Genomic DNA, 22,551 nt, shown 5'->3' with positions numbered 1-22,551 from the left:
GACAGCATTATGGCATCCTCAGAAAATAGTAGTAATAAGTAGTATAAACAAGTACAAAGAAAAAGTTTTGTTTGAGAAGGATTAGGGGACACGGAAGTAGAGTACAGGGATTAGGGCTCAAGCATTAGATTCAAACAGACAATTTGAGTTCTGTTCTCAACTCTGTCACTGACCAGTGAGTGATCACAGGCATGTTACCTACCCTATCTGAGCCTCTATCTCTCCATCTGAGAAATGGACATCCTCTTACAGAACTTTTGTGGCACAGTGTGAGCCCCACAGACCCACAGTAAGTGCTTAATAAATGGTAACTGCTAATAATAATAACAGTTTGATAGCAATACATTTTTTTAAATTTTTTTTAATGTTTATTTATTTTTGAGACAATGCAAGAGACAGAGTGCAAGCAGCGGAGGGACAGACAGAGGGAGACACAGAATCTGAAGCAGGCTCCAGGCTCCAAGCTGTCAGCCCAGAGCCCGACACGGGGCTCAAACTCATGAACCGTGAGATCGTCACCTGAGCCGAAGTCGGATGCTCAACCGACTGAGCCACTCAGGCGCCTCGATAGCAATACATTTTTATAAACAAATTTTTATTTTAAAAATTTGTTCAGGTTCATGAGTTTGAGCCCCGTGTCAGGCTCTGGGCTGACAGCTTGGAGCCTGGAACCTGCTTCAGATTCTGTGTCTCCCTCTCTCTCGGCCTCCCTCTCTCTCTCTCTCAAAAATAAACATTAAAAAAAATGTTCAAAAAAAAAGATTTTTTATGAATAAATACATACTAGTAATAAATGGCCAAAGTGTAAGATTTTGAACCCCATGTAGAGTTTGGATTTTACTCTATGATGAGGGGGAACCAGGGGTGCCTGGCTGGCTCAGTTGGTAGAGCTTGTGACTCTTGATCCCGGGGCAGTGAGTTCAAGCCCCACAGTGGACGTGCAGTCTATTTTTTAAAAAAGGGAGAGTGGGGAGCTACGTATAGTCCACAGTGCGGGGAAACTCTGAAGAGAAGTCCGGAACACAGGGCACCCGGCATTACAAACAACGGTCAGCCTGGCCAGCACCCCAGATAGTTGTTACTTTCTTAAAAGTCAAATAACCATGCTTCTTAGTTTTCTCTCTGTTTCTTTAGACATCTCTAAAAACACATCCTGTGCCCTACAGATCCATAAGCCCTGGACTCAAACTCTACCTGCACCCCGTGCAAATCCAACTTAGGTTGGCAAGGACTAAATATGACCGGTTTAGCTTTCAAGGAGGAAGACTCCAGTGCGCCCAGTTCACAGCAACAGACTGTAGTCGTGACAAGTTATTGGACAGATTACTTGACTCTTTCCCTCCAGGCTCTCCCTCCACTGGACCTTCTGGTCTGTGGTCTGGTGATAAAGCTGAAAAGAGAAGTGGGTAAGAGCAAACCAGGAAGAGAGGGGAGAGAAGTTCAGAGCACACTCAAAGAGGAAGGGGGCAGGAGCTTTTCAAGTGACTAAGCACTTGAGGCGATGAACTGCGCGGGTCTCTATAGCTCAAAGACTACAGACATTTTTTGAGCACCTGGTGATGTGCAAGGCACTCAGGCTGGCATGTGGGGAGGAGAGGGGATGCAAAATGCTAACAACAGCAAGTTCAAGCTTGTAAAAATGCAGCTGAATGAGCAGTCAACAAAGATGAAAACACACAGGGTTTTATCCAGAAATTACAAGCTGTCAAGTTCGAAGGAAGAGGAAATGAAGGGGAGTTGGGGCAGATAAGACTAGATAAGATAAGAGGGGGCTGAAGCCAGGCTGTGCAGGACTTGAACTGTCATGCAAAAGAATCTGAACTTTATCCTGTGGGCAACAGAGAGTGGCACAACATTCAAGTTCACATATAAAATAGGGCATGATAAAAGTTAGAGGCTAGGGAGATCCCGAGGGAGAAGCAGCCTTAAGGTTAGGAACACTTGGAAGGAGACCACTGGGTTCATTCAAATAAGACGATACTTATGTGAACTATGGGGATTAAAAAATAACGTGGTTATTAGAAGAGGAGAGGGAAGAGTCCAGGATGACAGAGATTTTAAGAGACTGCATTCACGGAAAAGAAATTGGAGGGAGAGAGAGCAGTAAGAAGATAATGACTAGTTATCTGGAAGAATCTGGCCTAGGATAGGCCCTGAAGAGGGCAGCCAGTCTCTAAGCTCTGGAAAGTGGGCATTTGCAATTCCTGAGTGTGTTTCCCAAACAAAAGCATCTCTAAATAACTTAGAGGTGACCTTCTTGGAGGCAAACATTCATTCTCATTGCATAGATGGAAGAGAGGAAAGTCAAGAGACATGTCTAATATTGTACCAAGGTGCAAGAAGGAACATAAAAAAATAAATAAATAAGTAAAAATTAGACACACACTTTTTTCAAATCCTCACCATTCATTTTTGCTAGTTTCAATTTGCATATGCATGAGGGGTGGTAAAGCCTACAAATTTGTTACAGTATATTTTAAGCAGCAAAGAAAACATGCAAGTCAGCTGGCTTCTATGTTCCAACCCTGTCTTCCCTCTAATAAATATTGATGCCTCTCTTCCTGAACCTTCAGTCCCTGAGGATTTTTCTGTGCAAAGCTCCACTTCTAAATGAATGCTTGTGGGTCACCTGGCTTGCTCAAGACTCCCCCTGTAGAACTCCAACACAAACTGTTTTCTGAGGGAAGGAAAAGTCGTCTGGGGATTCTCCTGTTCTAGAAACAAACAGGAGGCTAAATGGGACAAACAGGGAAAATGGAGAAGGGAACAACAAAAGGAGGAAGAAAAAAGGAGCACAGTTCTCTTTTGTTTAAACAAAGTGATCCAAACTCATTTGCTTAGGGGCCTTCAGAGCTTAGGGGCCCACAAAGGCAGAGAGAATGGGCAACGTTCCTACCTGCAGGATAAATATCTAGGAGAATTCCTCTTCGCTGCTAGATAGCTTGGTCACACAGATTTTACTTCTTGAAAGAGAGAGAGAGAGAGAGAGAGAGAGAGAGAGAGAGAGAGAGAGATGGACCAACCCAGGGGCTATTTTTCCCACATTCTCTCTGGCTTCTACCCTGGTAATCTAGGTTACCCTTTATGCTGCCTTGAGATATAAATAGCATTCATTTCCTTTCTCAGGCCAGACAGATTCTAATGCTGTTTTCTGGGTCCAGGGGCAAAAATACTCATGGCGCATCTCATTCTAAATCTGAGTTATTACAAAGCTGCCTCACTTTGAATCAGCCATGGAATAAGAAAACCACTTCAAAAGACCAACATTTGAGTGTTATTACCACTTTGTTAAATTAGCCCAGAAGAGCACCCGATGGGACTTCTGAGTAGTTCTTTCCCTTTCTAGCACATGTCTCAGAATCTTCCAGAACACAGCTCCAGGTCTTTGCCCAATCTCTACCAAACTTGGCCTGACACCCCCAAATTCAGCAGAGACAAATCAAAGAATGGACATTTGGGAGAGAAGCATCAAAGTGAGCTCTTTCCTTTCTCTACCAAAACAAAGGCGAGATGTGAAGACCAGATTCCCCTGGCCGCCAAATTACCTACGCCTTTGAGGTACTCTTATAAGCCCTTTGGCTCACCCTATAAGGACCACTGCCCTGCTGGGCTAACCCTACACTCTCTTACCTCAATGTATGGACTGTCAGCTCCTTGAGGGAGCCTTGTTTCTCCTAAAGTACATCACAAATAGCATTTTTAAGCAGCCTTTCGCCTCAGGTTGGTTCCTCAGGCTATCCGGAAGTGGGTATTTTGATCATACGCGTATAGAAAGAACCAAATCCACTACCTGTTTCCCTGGGCGCCTGGACTATCCAGAACGTCAGAGGAGGCCCCAAAAGTTTCTCCTACTTGTTGTAGAAGACGTGACTCTCCTCTGAGGCCAGAGCAACTTTGGAAGCAGAGATGAGAGGCAGAACTGGGGGCTGGGTACCATCTCTTCCCAGTTTTAACATGATTCATTTGGCAATTTTAATTAACTTAAATTGAATTTAAATGAACTTAATTTATAAATGAGTAATCTATAAATTAAACTTAAATTAAAACTTAGGGGTGCCTGGGTGGCGCAGTCGGTTAAGTGTCCGACTTCAACCAGGTCACGATCTCACGGTCCAGGAGTTCGAGCTCCGCGTCAGGCTCTGGGCTGATGGCTCAGAGCCTGGAGCCTGTTTCCGATTCTGTGTCTCCCTCTCTCTCTGCCCCTCCCCCGTTCATGCTCTGTCTCTCTCTGTCCCAAAAATAAATAAACGTTGAAAAAAAAAATTAAAAAAAAAAAAAAACTTAGCACTTTAGTGTAACCCCACTTACCGTAGGTTATTATGATGGGGCCAAATCATTTTAGACTAAAAATAAAACCAAAACCTTGACGACAATTCCTCACCAGCATGTGACTAGGTTTTGTTTTTTGAAAGCAAAAGAAAGATTGTGAGATCCCTGCGCGTTTATCACCCAGGGGCAGATAACTGGCTTCAGAGCTGTCCCGACTTCTCACAGAAGACCTTTCTCTCCACGTAGGGAATGAAGCACTCCAGCAACCTGGCCCTGGCATGCTGGCTGAGAAAACACAACCCGCCTCTTTCTGCTGCCACTGGGCCTGTTCTTAATGGTAAGCTCTCACCTGTCCCAGCACCACAGCCCAGGATGTCATGGGAACTGAAGCAACAGCTGTCTCAAGATCAAGTCCTTCAAGTGAGCTGAGATAAGCCCCAGAAAGATGCAAACTATCAGCACCATCAGGCGCTTCAAACGCCTCTTGTGGCAGCTGCAATGAAGGAAAAGCATAAGCACTGAGGAAGTCTTTCGCTCACCCAATTTCCTCTCGTTTTACAAACTTTGTGCAACGTGCTATCGGCACCCCACCCCCGACGCCCCAGCCCCTCATAGTTTCCAAGCCTTATAAGAGCAAGCGGAGTGCCGGCCCACACTTACACAGCCACTTGACAGACTCTTCATCTCTCGCAGATGGTTGAGAAAGGAGGCACGAATGGGTACCAGTGGTCATGCCAAAGCTCTCACGTAACTGGAGCCGCATGGGCGCACCCAGGGGAAAAACATACCAGGGAGCCCGTGCAGAAAATCAAGGGGCTGTTCAGAAAATACAGGTCTGCGGGTCCTCCCAAAGCACCAGACTGACGCAAACTTCAGCCCTGGGCCTCTTGCTTTCCAAAAGACAACCTCCTGTTCAACAATTGGCTTTTTGTGCTGCACAACACTACCCACTAAGGGCTGGGTGGAAAAAATCTAGTCCCTTTCACCTGTAACCTCATCCTGGCCTCCAGTCCCACGGTGAACAGGGCTCTCTTGGACCCGGGATCTGTGTACAGCCCCATCACACGGGCCAAAGACTGACAAGAGAGTCAGGCAGCCCAATACACACACCATTCCTCGCCCAAAGGAAGGCTCGGTCATGGCGAGCGCACCCCCAACACAGGCCAACCTCGGAAGGTCAGGATGGAGAAACTGAGGCTCAGAGAGAGGCAGCGACTGGCTCCAGGGCACACAGCGAGTCGGGAACGGCGCTCTACTACAACCTCAGCCTCCAGATTCCGGGGTACCACACAGCCGTCCGCCTGCCCTCACCACGCCGGCTAAGAATAACATCCCCTCGGAACTTCAGCCCCAGCGTTCCCGCCCCCGAAGGGCCAGGACCTTGGTCATTGCCCCGCGCGTCCACCGGCCAAACCGCACACCCTGCCCACCCGCGGGCCGGGCCCGCCGCCGCCCCCGACCCAGAGGCCCAACCCAGGTTCCCCCAGTCCGCCAAAGACCTGCAGAGTCGCACTCCCGAGAGCCGGAGGCGGCGGACATTTCCCAGCCAGTTTCTTCAAGCTCTTCATCACGCCGCTCGCACCGCCCCGCCCGCGCTGCCCGCTCCGCCCCCAGAAGGGCCCGCCCCCGCGTGCCACCTCCACCAATCGAAGGCCGATACTCTCCATAGCCCCACCCCCCCAACAGTAGTGAGACCGCCCCCGCAGCCGCACTTCCTCCAATCTCCACCACCCCTTTCGAGACGGATACCTGCCTCCGCCAATTCCGGCGCATGGCGGCCGGGGGCCCGGGGCAGAGTTCCAACCAAGCGGCGTGGGCGGATCGGGCTCCAGCCGGGTGCACCTGTATACAGACAGCCACAGGAATTCAGGATCCGGGGTCGCCGAGTCGAAACCTGTGGCAGGGAAAAGGAGGGAATGCTGAGCCACGGGCTTGAAGAGCCAGTTCCACCTCTGCACGACTGTAGGCCGGTGAGCAAATCGCTCAGCCTTTCCGGAGAGTCTCCAAGCCTGTTTCCCGGAGCACTGGGTGCATCTGGGATTCAAATGCAATAATAAATGTGGAAAAAGAAAAAAGTGCCCTTCCAAGCTAGACCCGCGCTACTCCCCGTGGTAACTATGTGCTAAGGTGTGTGCTTCATATGTGTATTACTTCTTAATCCTCACAACTAAGTGTAGGAAGTGAGGAACTATTATCCCATGGCAGCTGTGCTCAGAGACCGTAAGTCTTAGGTCGCAGAGTGAGAGGCACAGTGGGAACTCAAATAGCTGTCAGTACTAGGGAGTGGGTTGGTGCTTTAATTGCCCATAATCTCCGTCAGCAACTGGTAAGCTACTCCTAGTAAAAACACACTCTAGGTAAAAGTAGTGTGTTTGCTATGAGATATGCCTTCAAGACAGGTCCTCTCAAGACAAGACCTCTGGTTCCCCTTTAACAGATTGCCACCTCTTCCTGGAAATTCTTGAGTGCTTCTGCCTCTCACTCAAACCCACTTCTGTCTGGGCCCGAATGCTTTTGGTCTCCTATGCTATCTTGACTGCTCTTCTTGTAAAACTGCATGAACCTGACCGAACCTAATTGGATTTGCAGGGACATCATAAATGAAGAAACTTGGGTTCCAGGCCCCAGTATGACACCGGCAGAAATAGCTTTTAAGTTCTTTTCAGTATTTGCTTAGTGTTAATCCATATTGGGCCTCATCTAATCCTCATAAATCTCTTGGAGTAGTAGGTAAGGCAGGTTCATATCATTGTACAAATGACAAAGCCAAGACCTAAAGAAATAAAATACACTGTTCACATTCACAACTAGGAAGTGGAAGAACTGGGATCTGAACTGAAATCTCTGGACCCCGGGGGCATGGGTTAGAGCCTGGGGTTCCAAACCCCGTCCCATCAATTCAATTGAGGAATGACCTTGGGTAAGTTACTTATCTTCTCTATGTCAGTTTATTCATCTATAAACAGCATATCTACTCTTTAGTATTGCTCAAGGGACAGAACAGGAGAATATAGTTGGTGTGCATGGTCCAGATGTCTAGAAAAATGTCTGGCACATAGTAGGTGCTCAGTTAGGGTTCACTAATTCTTTTCTCTAATTGTGGTCTCTTGACGAAGGCACTTCTACTCCCTGGCCTTTTATGCTGCATGTTATCCACCAGGGACCGGGTGGAGAAAACCTAGTTCCTCTCACCTTTCACCTCAACCCTCATCCTGGACTCCAGTCCCTTTATCTGTAAAAGGCAAGGGTTGGGCTGGTAGGCACCCAAGGCTTCACCAGTGAGAGTCCCCTTCTTACCCAGGCCCCTCCCTGAGGGAGTCCACGTCATGATGACTACTCAGGGAACTTGATTCAGTGCAGTGTCCCTGCTGGCTATCCCAGGTGGCAGAGCAGGTAAAGGGACTGATAGACAGATACGTAAGCCTAAAAGAGCAAAGTCATCCTTGACTCCTCTCTCTCTCCAGACTCACAGCCAGGCACCAAGCTCTGTTCTTCATTTCAACACATATCCATGAAGTGCCTCCTGAGTGCCAGGCACTGTTCGAACCACTGGGGTAAAGTTATGAACACAACCCAAACTCACTGCCCATGTGGTACCTGCATTCTCTTCAGTTCGCTCTCCAGTGCACCCTCTCCTCTCCATCTCTAGCCCAAGCCTCAGTTTTTATGCCGGAACCCCTGCAATGTACTCCCGGTGAGCTCCCTGCTCTAGTCTCTCCCCTTTGGAACCAGTTGCCAGAGGAACTTTTCCTTCATGCAAATCCTACCTTGTCATTCCTAGGTTTCAAACTCTTACAGCTCCCCACAAGCTGTAGGGCAAAGTCCAAGGTCTTTGTTGGTTGTTTAAAACCCTTCTTGAGCTGTCTCTGCTGGCCTCGGCTGGCTCAACTCTCTCCACACCCTCCTATCTCCAAGTTCAATCCCATTCAACAACCTGCTCTTCCTTCTGACAGCCGTCTCCCCCTTGTTGCCTGCCTGGGAAAAACCTTGTTAATCTTTCAGGTCTTGGCTTACATATCACCTCCTCCATGAAGCCTTTCTTCATTGAGCCGTTTCTATGGGATAGGAAACACTTTTGTAAAAGATTCTGCATCAAAACACAAGAGCAAGGGGCGCCTGGGTGGTTCAGTCAGTTGAGCATCCGACTCTTGATTTCGGTTCAGGTTGAGATCTCATGGTTCGTGGGTTCAAGCCCCATATCAGGCTTCATGCTGGTAGTGTGGAGCCTGCTTGGGATTCTCTTTCTCCCTCTCTTTCTCTCTCTCTCTCCCCCTCCCTTCTCTAAAAATAAATAAATAAACTTAAAAAATGTTTTCATAGCATTAAACACACACACACACACACACACACACACACACACACACACACACACGAGCTCAGCTCTTCTGGAGGACACTATGTAGTCCTGTCTAATCCTGGCTCCATAGTTTACCAGCTGTGTGCTGGGCACTTTCACATGTATTCTCCCATTGAATTCTCACTACTCCATGAGGAAGATATTCTTTACAAGTCTACAAAACCAAGGTTCAGAGAGGTGAGGTGGTTTGTCCCAAGACACATCATCAGCAAAGATAGGTTTCAAATGCAAGGGGCTGTGCAGCTTAAAAGTCCATGTTCTTTGCTGTTATTACTATTATTACCCCTCTTACATCTACTAATAATAATCATAAATTGAGTTATCCTTATTAGTTGAACCTTTGGAGACAAATTTCCCCCTGTTTGTAGAATAAACTTCAAACCCCTTAACCAGGCATTCAAGGGTCTGTAATCTTGTTTCTACTTCCTTATCCCACATACCCCAGCTTACATCCAAAGCCAGTCCCCTTTCTGGCATACCAGGCAAATTAAGTTGGAGCCCCCCAGACATTTAGACCACGATAGAAGGGAAGCCCCCACCCCCCGCCGTCATTCCTACAGAGACAAGATGTTAGCTGGAAAGGAAACAAATAATGGTGTTAGGTATACACCTAAGCCCAGTACCTGGTGACTGAGATTTACGTGTTCTGTGGCTAATTCTCTGCTCTGTACAAACTCTCCTTTACCTGCCTGGCTGAAATCCTGATCTATACAAGTTCTGCCCCAGAGGCCACTAACCTCTCATTGCTAAGCCAAAACTAGACCATTTCCTCAGCTGCCGTGGGAGACAGAGCAAGGTTCAAGAGCAGATGAGCCCATATGCCCAGCTATGGTTGCCAGAGAGACGGAAGATAGGCCTCTAGGAGTTGCTGACCCTGCTAACTTGTAAAAGATTCTGCATCAGAATCACAGCCCACCCAGCCTAGAGCCGGGAGGACAAAGGGGGCTCCGCTCAGGTTTAGAAATGGGAAGCCAGAAATGCAAACCCATGGTTGGCTCATGGCCTGAGGGCACTGTGGCCTCAGGCCAGCAGCATTGAGAGGGCAGAGAAACTGTGGAGCGTGAGTCCAAAGGATGGAAAGTCAACTGGCGGTGGGTAGGTCAGTGCCCAGCCATACCCCCCGCCCCACCCCAGAGAGCCTGGAGTCTTACCTACCTGGACAGGCGCTGGCAACTTCTTGGAGGAACATCCTGGTGTGTGAACCAAAAGGTAGCTGGAATACGAGGCTGAGCTCCGCGGTGTCCAGCTGGACAGTCACATCTGAGCCTGCACAGAGGAGGTGGGAATTGAGCCCTTGGCCTCCAGAACTACCAAGGCTGGCATCCCCAGAATGGAGAATCAGCAGCCCAAGATCCTAAAGCCCTGTTAGCCCTTAAGCAGTTCACTAAAGGCTGCTGCTGGGTGGTAAAGAAACCTCTACACCCTCAGCTCCAAATTAACATCCTCCCCACTCCGCAGGGGACATGGATCAGGGCTCAAACAGTCAGTAAGCCTCCCCACAAGAGTGCTAGATGGCGCTGGGCGGGGACAAGTTCTCTGACCTGTTGTCTACCCATCCCGGAGCAGAAGGGAATATGCACATAGAAGCAGACGAGAGGGGCTGTCTCGGTCTAGCTGACTACATCAGGCATGTGCTGGGTACTGGGAATACCATGGTAAGGGGAATGGACATGGCCTGTCTGCAAGGAGCTAGACTGTGGAGGGTGTCCTGCTCATCGCAGAACCCCCCAGCACCCTGTAGGCTCATGGTGAGCACCCACAAATGCGCTCAACTAATGAATGAGCAGGAGCAATCTAGCAGAGTGATCAAGACTGTGGGCTATACAGTCTGGACTCTGAGTGTGAATCCCGGTTCCACCACTTACTAAGTTAGTTCATTTCTCTAGGCTTCAGTTACCTTGTCCACAAAATGGGGATGGGAAAACAGTGACGGCTTCATGGAGTTGTGGTGGGGAAGCATCGTATGGTGTACGTAAAGCTCTTAACATAGTGCCTGACACAAGATACTCATTGACTGAATATTCATTTCTGTTGTAACCCTACGGCTCAGAGAAGGCAAGCATTAAATAGGTCACTACAAATAATTAAATCACTGAAGGTGGCAAGGGCACCTGGGTGGCTCTGTCGGTTGTGCATCCAGCTCTTGGTTTCCGCTCGGGTCATGACCTCCCAGTTTGTGAGTTCGAGCCCTGTGTCGGGCTCTGCACTTAAGTGTGGAGCCTGCTTGGGATTCTCTCTCTCCCTCGCTCTCTGCCCCTCCCCCACTCACTCTGTCTCTGTCTCTGTCTCTCTCAAAATAAATAATCTTAAAAAAGAAACTTTAGGGGTGCCCGCGTGGCTCAATCGGTTAAGCGTCCGACTTTGGCTCAGGTCCCAATCTCACGGCTCATGAGTTAGAGCCCCGTGTCGGGTTCTCCGCTGACAGCTCAGAGCCTGCTTTGGATTCTCTGTCTCCCTCTTTCTCTCTGTCCCTCCCCCTCTTGTGAGCACACACTCTCTCTCTCAAAAATAGATTAAAAAATCTTCTTTTAGGGGCGCCTGGGTGGCTGAGTCGGTTGAGCGTCCAACTTCGGCTCAGGTCATGATCTCATGGTCCGTGAGTTCGAGCCCTGCGTCAGGCTCTGTGCTGACAGCTCAGAGCCTGGAGCCTGCTTCGGATTCTGTGTCTCCCTCTCTCTCTGACCCTCCTCCGTTCATGCTCTGTCTCTCTCTGTCTCAAAAATAAATAAACATTAAAAAAAAAAATTTTAAAAAAGCTTCTTTTAATTTAAAAAGACTTAAAAAAAATCACTGTGGGTGACAGAGAGCCGTCAAGGATGAGAAAAAGGAATGTGTATCTTCGAGGCACAACTTCGGGAGGCTCAACTAAAGCTTCCTGGAAGAAGTAAAGTGTGAACTGAAGCCCCGAAGGATGGGTTGGCTAAGTGAAAAGAGGTGTGGGGACTCTCAGAAAGAGGGAGCAACTTGTGCAGGGGCTCCGCGGCGGGATCATGTCATGCTGGAAGGTGATGGAAGCAATCCAGAAGATTCCAAGCACAGCAAGTGGGGGGGGGGGGGGGGGGGGGATGGGCGGGCCTGATCCTACAGCGTTTTGCTTGCCATGGTAAGGACATCAGAGAGTGTTCCTCACACCATTCTCTCAGTGGATCCTGCCTTAACTGCCCTCGGCCCTAACTGCCACTCACGCTGAAAAGACCACTCACCAAGAATGTAGAGTTCACCATCCAGGGACACTGTGGGGAGGGAAATGAAAATGGCTTTAGCAACTGAGCACTCCAGCCCCTACCAGGGCAGAAATGACCCGGGGGCCCAGAGGAGAGGGACTCACACCACCCAGCCCCTGTGGCACCTTCTTCCAGCGTGAAATCCCGTGAGACCGGCACTATCTGGTCCAAAGAGACATCGTCCCCGGTAATGGCCATCCTCCGGTGCGTGTACAGGAAGAGACTAAGGGCAGGAAGCAGAGGTGAAGACAGGGCCCACCGGCCACCCCTCAGGCTCATCGTGGAGGCCTTGGCCAAGTGCTCACACTCCCTCCTTGGTCCCTAGGATCGTGCTGGTGGTGCCCTGCTCTGCACAATCCTTGTGCCTTCTCTGTCCATGGTGCCCATCAGAGACTGCCGTTCTACAGATAGGTCATCAAAGCTGAACTTGGCTCATTTTGGGGTGCCTCTGCTTTGTCAGTGAAACACATACGTGATCTATCTGTAGCGTGTGACAGCAACACCATAACCTCAGCCACCCCTTCCCTCTCTGACCACAGTTTTGCTATCTGTAAAGTCAGGGTGGTAGGTTAGAAAATGTCGAGTGCCCCTCCCCCATCCCCTCAGCTCTGAGATCCTGAGGTTCACTTTTTGGCTCTGAGACCTTCGACAAGCATTTGTCAGTCTCTCTCCTTCTGTGTAATATGTGGGCATCGCTGGCAACATGTATTGGGTACAGGGGAGTAAAACAACTCGCTCACGATCACGTGGGTCAGAGGCAATGATGCCTGGATTTGAACCCAGGCAGACAGGCCATGCAACTCAAGATCTGGACCAGAACATTCAGCTGTCTCTGCTTGACAAGTTTCTCCAACAGATTTTGAGGATTAAGTGAGCCCAATACACAGGAAGGGCTTAGAATACAGTGTTCAAAACATATGAGTGATCATTATTCTAATTAATCTAGAAGACTTAGGCTCTGCCCCAGAGGGATGGCTGAAGCCCAGCTGGAGGATACAGTGAAGAATAACCCCATGGCCCAACAGGCAAGGACCAAACCCCTCACTCACGCATGTTCCTGGCCACCATGTTTCAGGCGGTGGCGCACGAGTCCCAGGAGACGGCTCTGCCTGCTGTCTCCCTCACACAGCACACCTTGAACTGCCTGCTGCTCGGGGTCAAGGAAAAACCAAAACGAAACCGGAGGCCAGGCCTCTGCCAACCCAGCCCAGCCCACCTTCCCTGCCCTTCCCTTGCTCACCCAGATGCACTGTGTGACCTTAGGCAAGTCACTTCACCTCTCTGACCCTTCCTTATCTGTGAAATGGGGATAATAACCCCCAACGTCACAGTGGGTTGGGAGGATGACAGAGTATTTAAAGCACCGGGAGGAGTCCGATACTGAGCAAGCACGTAGTAAATACTAGCTTCCTTCTTTCCCGAAGGCACAGAGCAAGGGAGGAAAGCAGACAGGCACATAGACACGGTCCGGTCCACCTCCCAGAGTGAGGGCAGGCGCCGGGGCTGGGAGCTCAGTGCTGGCAAGGATATGATGATGCAATATTCCCCCTCAGCCAGGGTCTCCTGGATAGCCACAGACTGGTCCATGCTGGTCCCTGCTGAGCAGACACGCCCTGGGGAGAGGGCAGATGGGAGCCCCCTTAGGTCAACAAGTTACCCAGGAGGTGATGGAGCTGCCTCAGAGGGCTGAGGGGCAGGGAGGAGAGCCCTTGTACAGAGAGAAGTTAGAGGAGGCCTGACCCTCCCCTTCCTCCTCCTTAGATGGGCCCTTTAGTTTCTAGGGAGAGGGGCCATCCCTTTGCCCTGGTGGGATGTACAGTTTGTTGCACCACCCTTTGGAAGGGCGTCCGGTTGCTTCTGAGCGGGGTCTGGTCTATTTGTTGGAAGGCGGGTGCCTTGTCCCACTACTGGAGAGGGAGGCATGGTCCCACGGCTCCCGGGATAGGGCTCTGCCTCCCTTTTGGGGGAGCAGTATTAGCCCTGCTGGCACCTCTTTGGAGGGTGTCAGTGGTGTGTCTGCGTGGATTTGGGGGGAAATGTCCTGTTCTTCTTGGGAAGGGAAGGGAACGGAAGGGAAGGGAAGGGAAGGGAAGGGAAGGGAAGGGAGGGAAGGGAGGGCCTCATCCTGGACAAGGACCCCAGTCCCGTTCCTCTTTCCCTAGAGACAGGAAAACACATCGCATTGCTCTTTGGCCCTCATCCCCGCCCAGCAGGCCTGATTGCATCAGCCACAAGCCAGGGGGTGTCCGGTTTTGACAGCTGCAGGACCAGGGTCTCAGCCCTCAGTCTGCCCACTCCCGCCTGCCTAGCCCGGCCCTGGCTTCCCTGCTCCGCACCTGCTCCCAGCCCCCTGCCACTGCCGCCTACCTCCTGAGCTGTCACCGCTGAGGACGTAGGACACCGCGGCCCTGGCCGGCTAGTGACTACGTTTCCCAGGAGCCTGTGCGCCACACGCTGGTCAGCCAGCCTGCAAGTCCCAGCATGCCCGCACCAATCACAGGGGCGCTGGGGGGCTCGCCGCCTCCATTAACTCCTTAGGTCCTGGGGTACTCTGAGCTCCCCCTTCCTGATGACTGCTCTAACCGTCACCCCAGCCCTCCAAGTCATGGGGCCAGAGTTCCCCACCTAGCATCCTGAAGGAAGATGGCCATGTCTGCCTTACGGGGAAAAAAACAATGCATTTTCATTTTCTCCTCTATTCCAGCCTCAACTCCTTTCATCCAGGCTGGCCCACTCTGGCCTCTACTGGAACTCTTTCTCCCCAGATAACTACACTGACAACTTTGGCGTCCTCCCATTCAGTGGGGGGTCAGGAGGGAAGTTCTGTTTTTCCAGATGAACGCTAGCCTCTCCTTGGGATTAGTGCTGAAGCCCTGCCCCCTTGGAGGGCACCAAGTTCAGGCTGAGGCCCTGGGAAGGAGAAGTGAGGATCCTGGAGCCCATGCCATGGACCTGATAAATCCCTCTCACTAAAGATACAGCTGTAGGAGTCAGAGCTGGGGGTGGGACTGGGGGCTTGCAGGGCCTACAGAGTCTCCCTAGATGCTGCTCCCCAGTTCTTCTGGGCCCAGCTAGGGGAGCAGGAAGGGAGCAGGGCAGAGTGGAGGAACAGCAGCATGGCCACAGCCGTGGTCCCATGGAGGGGCCCTCCTAGTGACCCTTGTGGCAACCCAGTTGAAGTGAAGATTCCCATCCAGCTGGAGAAGCTGAGGCTTGGCAGGACTCCTGGTAGCAGGGCTGAGCCACTGTCCTGTGACAGCCAGGGGTCCCTGCCACGTAGGCCGCAACAAAGCCTGAGCTGGACCAGTTCAGCTGCAAGAAGAAATGGGACCATTCATACTCTGCTTGCCCCTCCCCTGCCACTCACCGAGACAGGAAGTGTAAAGTGGGCCATGGGCTGAGCTGAACCTCCCTGGACCCCCAGCTCCCTCTCCACGAGCTCAGCTGGTCAGTCCCCAGAGAACATACGGGGTGACCAGAAACGAGGAAGCATGTCATGGAGACTTGGAAGATCCCAACTGCCACCCTGGATCTGGTATGATGTAGAGCTGAGAGGGTCAAGCATGCTGGGCCCCAGGCAGCCAGGCTCTGGCCAGGTCTAGCTCTGGCCAGTTTTGGCTGCTTGACCCACTGTGCCCCAGCGGGAGATGAAAGGCCTGTAGTTCTGAGGAAGGACAGCACTCCAAGGGCCCACCTCACAGGAGTCCCAGCCCTCAGGGCACAGCTTCCTGCCCTCTGAAGCAGTCACCACCTTGGCAGGAGAAGGTGGCACAGATTTTCCCCTGTAAGAGAAAGTGGAGGGAAGGCTGAGGGGCGGGCAGCTCTGCTCAGACTGGATGTAGAGCGAACGCTGGACGGAGGCAAGGCTGAAGCCCCATGTGGCTGTCCCACTGCCCCCAGCCCTGTTCCTGCTTCTGCCTTCCGCAGCAGGCGGGTGGGAAGCAGACACTCACGTTTCCCTTGGGGGCTGGCTCCTTGGTGGTCACCAGGAGCTGAGTGGGAAGCAGCTAGTCCTCTGGGACGTCAGGTGGCCTAGGCCTGGGAGCAGAGCAGGGCTACCTGGGGAAGTGCTGTGACACTCTGCTGCAGGGTGGGGTGGGGGGAGGTAACCCCTCTGCAGAGTCCCAGCCCCCATCCCAGAAAGGGCTTTGTGGGTGGGGACAGTCACAACCTGAAACTGCGACAGTGCTGCTACCCGGGACAAGCAGAGGAGCTTTGCTGGGCCTCCACAGAGACTGGAGAAAGGGGAGAGCTGGTAGGGAGAAGGGGGAAGGGAGAACTGGGAGGGGGAGGCTGGTAGGGTTGGGGCACCGAAGGTATAAAGCTCAGACTCAGGGAGTGATGAGGAGGGTAGATCTCAAACATAAGGGTCAGCCTGACAAGGTAGAGAGGTTAGGGTGTGGCTAGAGGCTGAGGGTTGGTAAAAACTGAGCTCAGATTTGAGGGCCTTCCAAAGAGTGGGGTTCACAAGGGATACAGGAGTGCTGATCCATAGGGGCACTTGTACCCCCATGTTTATAGCAGCACTCTCAACAATAGCCAAATTATGGAAAGAGCCTAAATGGCCATCAACGGATGAATGGATAAAGAAGATGTGGTTTATATATACAATGGAATACTACTTGGCAATGAGAAAGAACGAAATCTGGCCACTTGTAGCAATGTGGATGGAACTGGAGGATATTATGCTAAGTGAAATAAGTCAGGCAGAGAAAAACAGGTACCATATGTTTTCACTCATATGTGGATCCTGAGAAACTCAACCGAAGACCAGGGGGAGGGGAAGGGGAAAAAAAGAGTTATAGAGAGGGAGGGAGGCAGACCATAAGAGACTCTTAAATACTGAGAACAAACTAAGGATTGATGGGGGGTGGGGGCAGAGGGGAAAGTGGGTGATGGGCATTGAGGAGGGCACCTGTTGGGGTGAGCACTGGGTGTTGTATGGAAACCAATTTGACAATAAATTACATATAAAAAAAACCCCAACAACTAAGAGTGGGGTTCAGAGTTGGGTGTTAGTGGGTGGGCAAGGCTCAGGGCTGGGGAGTGGCGGGGTGGGGCTCACAGCTCACAGGGGCGATGGGAGAAGCCAGAGCAGGGGCCATGGAGAAGGGGCTCTGGCCCCACGCTGGCGGGGCTGCTCACCAGAGCCCAGTTCATTCAGGGCCTAGCAGAGTGAGCCGCCACTGCAGCACCGAGGACAGCGGGGGTCTGGGCTGGGACTGGTTTCATCTCCCCTGGGCCACGTAGCAGGAAGCACCGAGTTGAATCAGCTGGAAGAAGAGCATGCCGGGAGTCCAGGAGGAGCGGGGACAGCCAGTCCTGGGCCAGGCTCAGCCCCCTGCCCCAATCCCAACCAGCGGCTCCTTTCCCTCCTGCTCGGCATCTCTCTCGCAGCAGCTTACTGCATGCAGTGTAAGCAACCTTCCCTCCTCCCACAGCAGCCCCATCCCACGCCTCACCTCACGGTGGTGTTCCCCAGGCCTCCGGGTAGCACATCTCTCAGAAGCAGTAGGAGCTGTGTCATATCTGCAGACAGCTTGGAACACTGTGGCTCCTTTCCCATGGGGTGAAGGCACCAGGGGGCTCTCTCCTCCTTCGTGTGCTGCTCACCTGGACAGGAGCTGGGGTCAACTGACTGCTCGCCAGATTCTGGGCGACCAGCAGAAGGACTGGTACGAGGAAAAGGAGAGAGGGGACCACTGCAGGGAACAACCAGATCAAGGGTCACAGGTCAAGGAAAGGTCAAGTGAAAGAGGTTGTGAGGTCAGGGAAGAGAAGGGGCAGTCCCAGGGTCCAGCAACAGTCATGAGTTAGGGATGGTCACAGAGTCCAGGAAGGGCTGGGGTCCCTGGGCTGGAGACAGCTACCTCTGAGCAAAGCAACTCCATGACTACTGTTGGCCACAGATATCTTCTACTGAGGTCCCGCAGGGGTCAGAGAGAGTGAAGGACCCAGTTGAGGACTGCAAAGAGAGATCCCCACCATTGCTTTCCGCAGGTGAATAAACTGGGGCTGGGGAGCAGGAGAGGTCAACCTCTACGGAAAAAGGGACCAAGGGGCTGAATTTTTGCTTCCCGTAAGCGCTTCAGTCAGAGTGACACTAAGGCAAGCACAAAGGGGCCTGGAGCCTAGTAACAGCCCCTCTGAGAGTGAATGTTGTTGTCGGCATGGCAACAGCAGCATCCCAGGCCCAAGGGGAGACAGAACCAGAGCAGGTGTAGTGACAGGGAAGAGATATCTGGTGCCTCTGATCGGGCTTCATTTGTGTCCCGCATCAGAAGGTGCTGGGGGGAGATGGGCTTTCTCAGAACCCAGGACAGAGAAACCCCCGGTCACAGAGAGGGCCCCAAATCAGGGCACACCTTGTCCGGGTTCTTCAGGGTTCGGATCCCACCCTGTTTCTAAACCAGAGCTGGGCCAAGGGCAGGAGGTAGGTCTTAGACACTGGAGATCTGGATCCTGGCTCTGCTTCCCCCAGTACTGAAAGATTAGACCTGGAAGAGTGTGCTAAGCCCAGTTCGGGTGTTTCCACGCAAGGCAGAAAACTGCTGCAGGTGAGAGAAGGGGGGGGGGTTATTTCCATCTTCTCCCCCAGCCCCGTGTTCCCAAGGCTCACAGGACACGCTTCCCTGACCTCATTCTTCCTTTAGCACTTCCATCTGTCTCTTTCCAGGGAAAGCCTGGAGCTAGAACCCCTCTCGGCTGGGGCCTTCCGGGCAGGGGTCTTGAATACACATCTGGGGCAGTGCTCACGATCCAGGGTGCTGAGGTGAAGCAGTATAGGATCTCCTGGCAATAGAGGTCACTTCTCTCTCTACCCTCACCTCTTCTAATTTTTTTTTTTAATTTTTTTTTTCAACGTTTATTTATTTTTGGGACAGAGACAGAACATGAACGGGGGAGGGGCAGAGAGGGAGACACAGAATCAGAAACAGGCTCCAGGCTCTGAGCCATCAGCCCAGAGCCCGACGCGGGGCTCGAACTCACGGACCGCGAGATCGTGACCTGGCTGAAGTCGGACGCTTAACCGACTGCGCCACCCAGGCGCCCCACCTCTTCTAATTTTTTTTTTTTTTTTAAATTTTTTTTCAACATTTTTAATTTATTTTTGGGACAGAGAGAGACAGAGCATGAACGGGGGAGGGGCAGAGAGAGAGGGAGACACAGAATCGGAAACAGGCTCCAGGCTCTGAGCCATCAGCCCAGAGCCCGACGCGGGGCTCGAACTCCCGGACCGCGAGATCGTGACCTGGCTGAAGTCGGACGCTTAACCGACTGCGCCACCCAGGCGCCCCTAATTTTTTAAAAAATGTTTGTTACTTTATCTATTTTTGAGAGACACTATAAGCGGGGAAGGGGCAGAGAGAGAGAGGAAGACAGAGAATCCGAAGCAGGCTCCATGCTATCAGCACAGAGCCTGATGCTAGGCTTGAACTCACGAACCATGAGATCATGACCTGAGCCGCAGTCAGACGCTTAACCAACTGAGGCACCCAGGTGCCCCTGTCTTCTTTTTGCAAGTAATCTCTACTGCCAATGTGGGGCTCAAACTCAAGACCTTGAGATCAAGAGTCGCATGTTCTAGTGATGGAGCCGGCCAAGCACCCCTCCCCTCACCCCTTCCCAGCAGGTGTCCCCATGCCTCTCCCTCCCCTCCACCACCACAAGTGGGAAGCAGTTCTCCCAACAGCACCTCTCCAAGGGGATCTCAGCTTCCAAAGGTGAAGAGAAGGGCCCAGAGGCTCTACACAGATGTCTGTGTCCATGTGAAAGAAAGGGCCCAGGCATCCCGCACAGGCCTCTTTTCCTCCTCCCTGGGTTGGGTAGATGAGGCTGGAGGGACAGCCTGAGTGTGAGCTGGCCAGACACAGCAGAATCAGAAAGCCTGGCCGATAACCTCCTAATCTGCATTACTTTTGGCTTTGGTTTGTGCAACTCTCTATGGCTAGATAGAATATTCCTAATGATTCCCTGTGCCCCAGCCTCTCCCAGACATAGACCTACCTGCACACCTGAAGCTACGGAGGGCAGTGAACACGTGTGCATACGATGCAGCCCCTGGAATCATTGGTCAGCTCTGGGAATTCCTTCTGACGTTACTGCCGGGGAATGGGGGAGGGACACACAGGGGCCACAGGCAGAAGAGAGCACAAGCCAAATGCTGTCCAGACTGTAGCTGGAGGGAGAAATTAAAGCCAATTGGTAGCTTGGGCAGAGCGAAGGACCCCCGTCCCAAGGTCCCACTGGGACATGCCTACTTGTGTAGAGGAGAAACCTGGAAGGTAGAGAGGGCTCTCAGGAGTGACAGGAGGGCAGGGAGGCCCATGTCCTCCCAGAACCCACCTGGAATGGGAGAAGTCTGGCTGGCTGGTGGTGGAAAGGGTGGTGTGCGGGAAGAGGCTGCGGGTCCATTCTTACCGTGAGAACTCGGGAGGTGAAGCTGCTGGCAGGATCTGAACAATGAGGGGGAGCCATCATCCCAAGGACAGATTAAATAATGCAGAGAGAGGAGAAAAACCCCAGGAACCTTGCCCCTCACTCCTCTAACACACTGGTTACATTTTTAGGGTGCTCTCTTTGTAAAGCCTGCCAGGACAAGTTGACCCCAGCGAGAGGAACAGAAGACAACTGGAGGAAAGGGATGGCCCGTTGGGGCTGGACACAGACCGACTGGCTTTCCTCTGAGGTGGGAGTGAAGAGACTCCTGTTTCCGGGAGTTTCATCCCAGGATCAGCCGCTGGGTTCGGCAGCACCTGTCTGGGGGGCAAGCCCGGAACGAGTCTCCAGCCTGACCTTCTCTGATGAGCAGCCTCCCTCCTTAAAGAGGGAGTTGAGTCACCTGTTCTCGGCAGGAAGTGGCCTGGTAGAGGTTCAGACTCCACGTCTAAGGGAGAGATTCTCATAAGACTCGGGAACCAAGAATGGGATTCCGGGCATTCGTGAACCCTTGAGATGGTGTGTAAAATTACCTATGCACATGTATTTTCCTAGAGAGTCCAGTTTTTATCTTTGTATTTCGGAAGGAATCTATGATCCTGGAAAGATTAAGGACTACTGGTGTAAGCCAAGAGGGAGCAACCATGCTCCTTCCCGAGCCTGGTCAGGGAGCTGAGATGAAGTCCAGATTCCAGGGAGTCCCCTGTGGGAGAACCACTTCTGATGGTTTGTGCTAATAGCTCTGTGCCCTTGGGGCTGGAGGTCGGCTGTAGGGCTTTCTCCCTGCCCAGGAGGCTGTTATTGGGTCTCCGTACCTCTGGTTCTGCTCCCGTTCATGGTCTCACCTTCACCTAATTCTCAAGGTTTGTAAACCTAGCTGGGACACAGAAGGTGCTAAAAATATGTGTTTGGATGAAGAAAGAAGAAAAGAATCCTTTGCTGCCGTGACAGGGAAGCGGCACATTTCCGCCAAGGCCTCTCTGGTGCAATTTGCATAAGGACCGCAGTCACCTAGGCAAAGGTGATAGCAGGACTCCCCAGGACCTGGCCCCACCTCCCCCCCCCCCCCCCCACGGTAAAATACAGGTTGTACTGACCCTGGAATCCAGGTACCCATTCCTAAAGAGGAGGCTCTGAGGGATGTGACAGTTGAAATGCAGCAGGTATATCCCCTGGGGGCCCCAGTGCTGCTGTCGCTCTAGCGGGAAGGCTGGAGGGACGGTCCCACCTGTTTCCCAGTGCCAAGGTTTTGTTTAACTCCCTTCCCAAATGGCAATGTCTGCTTGCACTTTGGGCCGGTTTTCAGTATTCGAGGTTTCTAGTTGCTCGATTAGGTTTAATTACCATGCATTCTGCTTCAGCAGCTCGAGCCCTGGAGAGGCTGTCTGGCTCGGGTTCTAAGCAACAAAGGAACGAACAAAGGAACGCATGAGGACTTGCCTGAAGAGACAGTTGAACCAGGAAGGACACCACCAACCCAGAGCAACAGGTCAGGTCTCAGGGGCAGGGGCGGTGAAACCCTATTGCCATGGAGAGGACGAGGGCAACAGAGGAGTGTGACAGGAAGGGCCAGTTCTGGAGTTGGGATTTTTATAAGCAGATACATTACAGACAGACAAACTGAAGGTCTGAGTGCTGAGGGCCAAAGGAGTTCTCTGGAGAAATCCTGTTCTGGAGCTGGCTCTGGCCTTCAAACAACTGTGCCTGTGGGCAGAGCATCGCCTCCTCGGCTCCCCTAGTTCTTTCCATTTGGGAAACCAGGTTCGGATCCGAGGGCGGCTGCCAAATGCCACCCAAATCTTGGCTACCTGGGGCTGGAGTCCACAAGAATATTAGCCACCTCTTAGTCAAGTAGGGATCTTGCAGAAGGAGGATCACCAAAGACTTGCTGTGAGCTGGCAAGCGGGTGAAGTCACAGCTTGTCTTAGACCCACTGTGTGCCACGCTGCTGAGGCTTAGGGACGGGGCAGGGCTGCAGGCCCATTCCACAACAGCCCAACTCCTTCCTTTATGCAAATACAAAAGGCAAATCGTGGTTCTGCAACCTTGTCCTGAGGAGAGGCCCTGGCTCGTCTTCGCCACCTTTCTGTACTACGTGCATAAATGGCTGACTCAACTAAGGGCAGGGCTTATCCTGCGGTAATGTGCATTTGGGGAAATGGCAGCAAATGGGGGTGGGGAAGAAGTTAGGTTAGACCTACCTAACATAATAAATGTAACATTAACCACTGCTCATCAAACCTCAGTTGCTGCTTAAGACGA

At 51.9% G+C, this 22,551-nt stretch overlaps 1 protein-coding gene across 1 annotated transcript in view; it reads right to left on the bottom strand.

The window, feature by feature from the left end:
- Positions 1-15,113, bottom strand: part of INPP5B (inositol polyphosphate-5-phosphatase B) — a 48,960-nt gene extending 33,847 nt beyond the window's left edge. The window contains 8 exon segments of the mRNA XM_047870962.1: positions 5,769-5,856; positions 5,859-6,163; positions 9,782-9,892; positions 11,830-11,859; positions 11,976-12,073; positions 12,900-12,994; positions 13,381-13,463; positions 14,218-15,113. Coding sequence (XP_047726918.1) covers positions 5,769-5,856; positions 5,859-6,163; positions 9,782-9,892; positions 11,830-11,859; positions 11,976-12,073; positions 12,900-12,994; positions 13,381-13,437 — 784 coding nt within the window. The 5' untranslated portion in view covers positions 13,438-13,463; positions 14,218-15,113.
- Positions 15,114-22,551: the final 7,438 nt, after the last annotated feature.

The sequence above is a fragment of the Prionailurus viverrinus genome, chromosome C1 (assembly GCF_022837055.1).
Source record: "Prionailurus viverrinus isolate Anna chromosome C1, UM_Priviv_1.0, whole genome shotgun sequence".
NCBI classification, from domain to species: Eukaryota; Metazoa; Chordata; class Mammalia; order Carnivora; family Felidae; genus Prionailurus; species Prionailurus viverrinus.
Note: the sequence above shows the minus strand (reverse complement) of the source record. Positions and strands in the feature narration are given on the sequence as shown.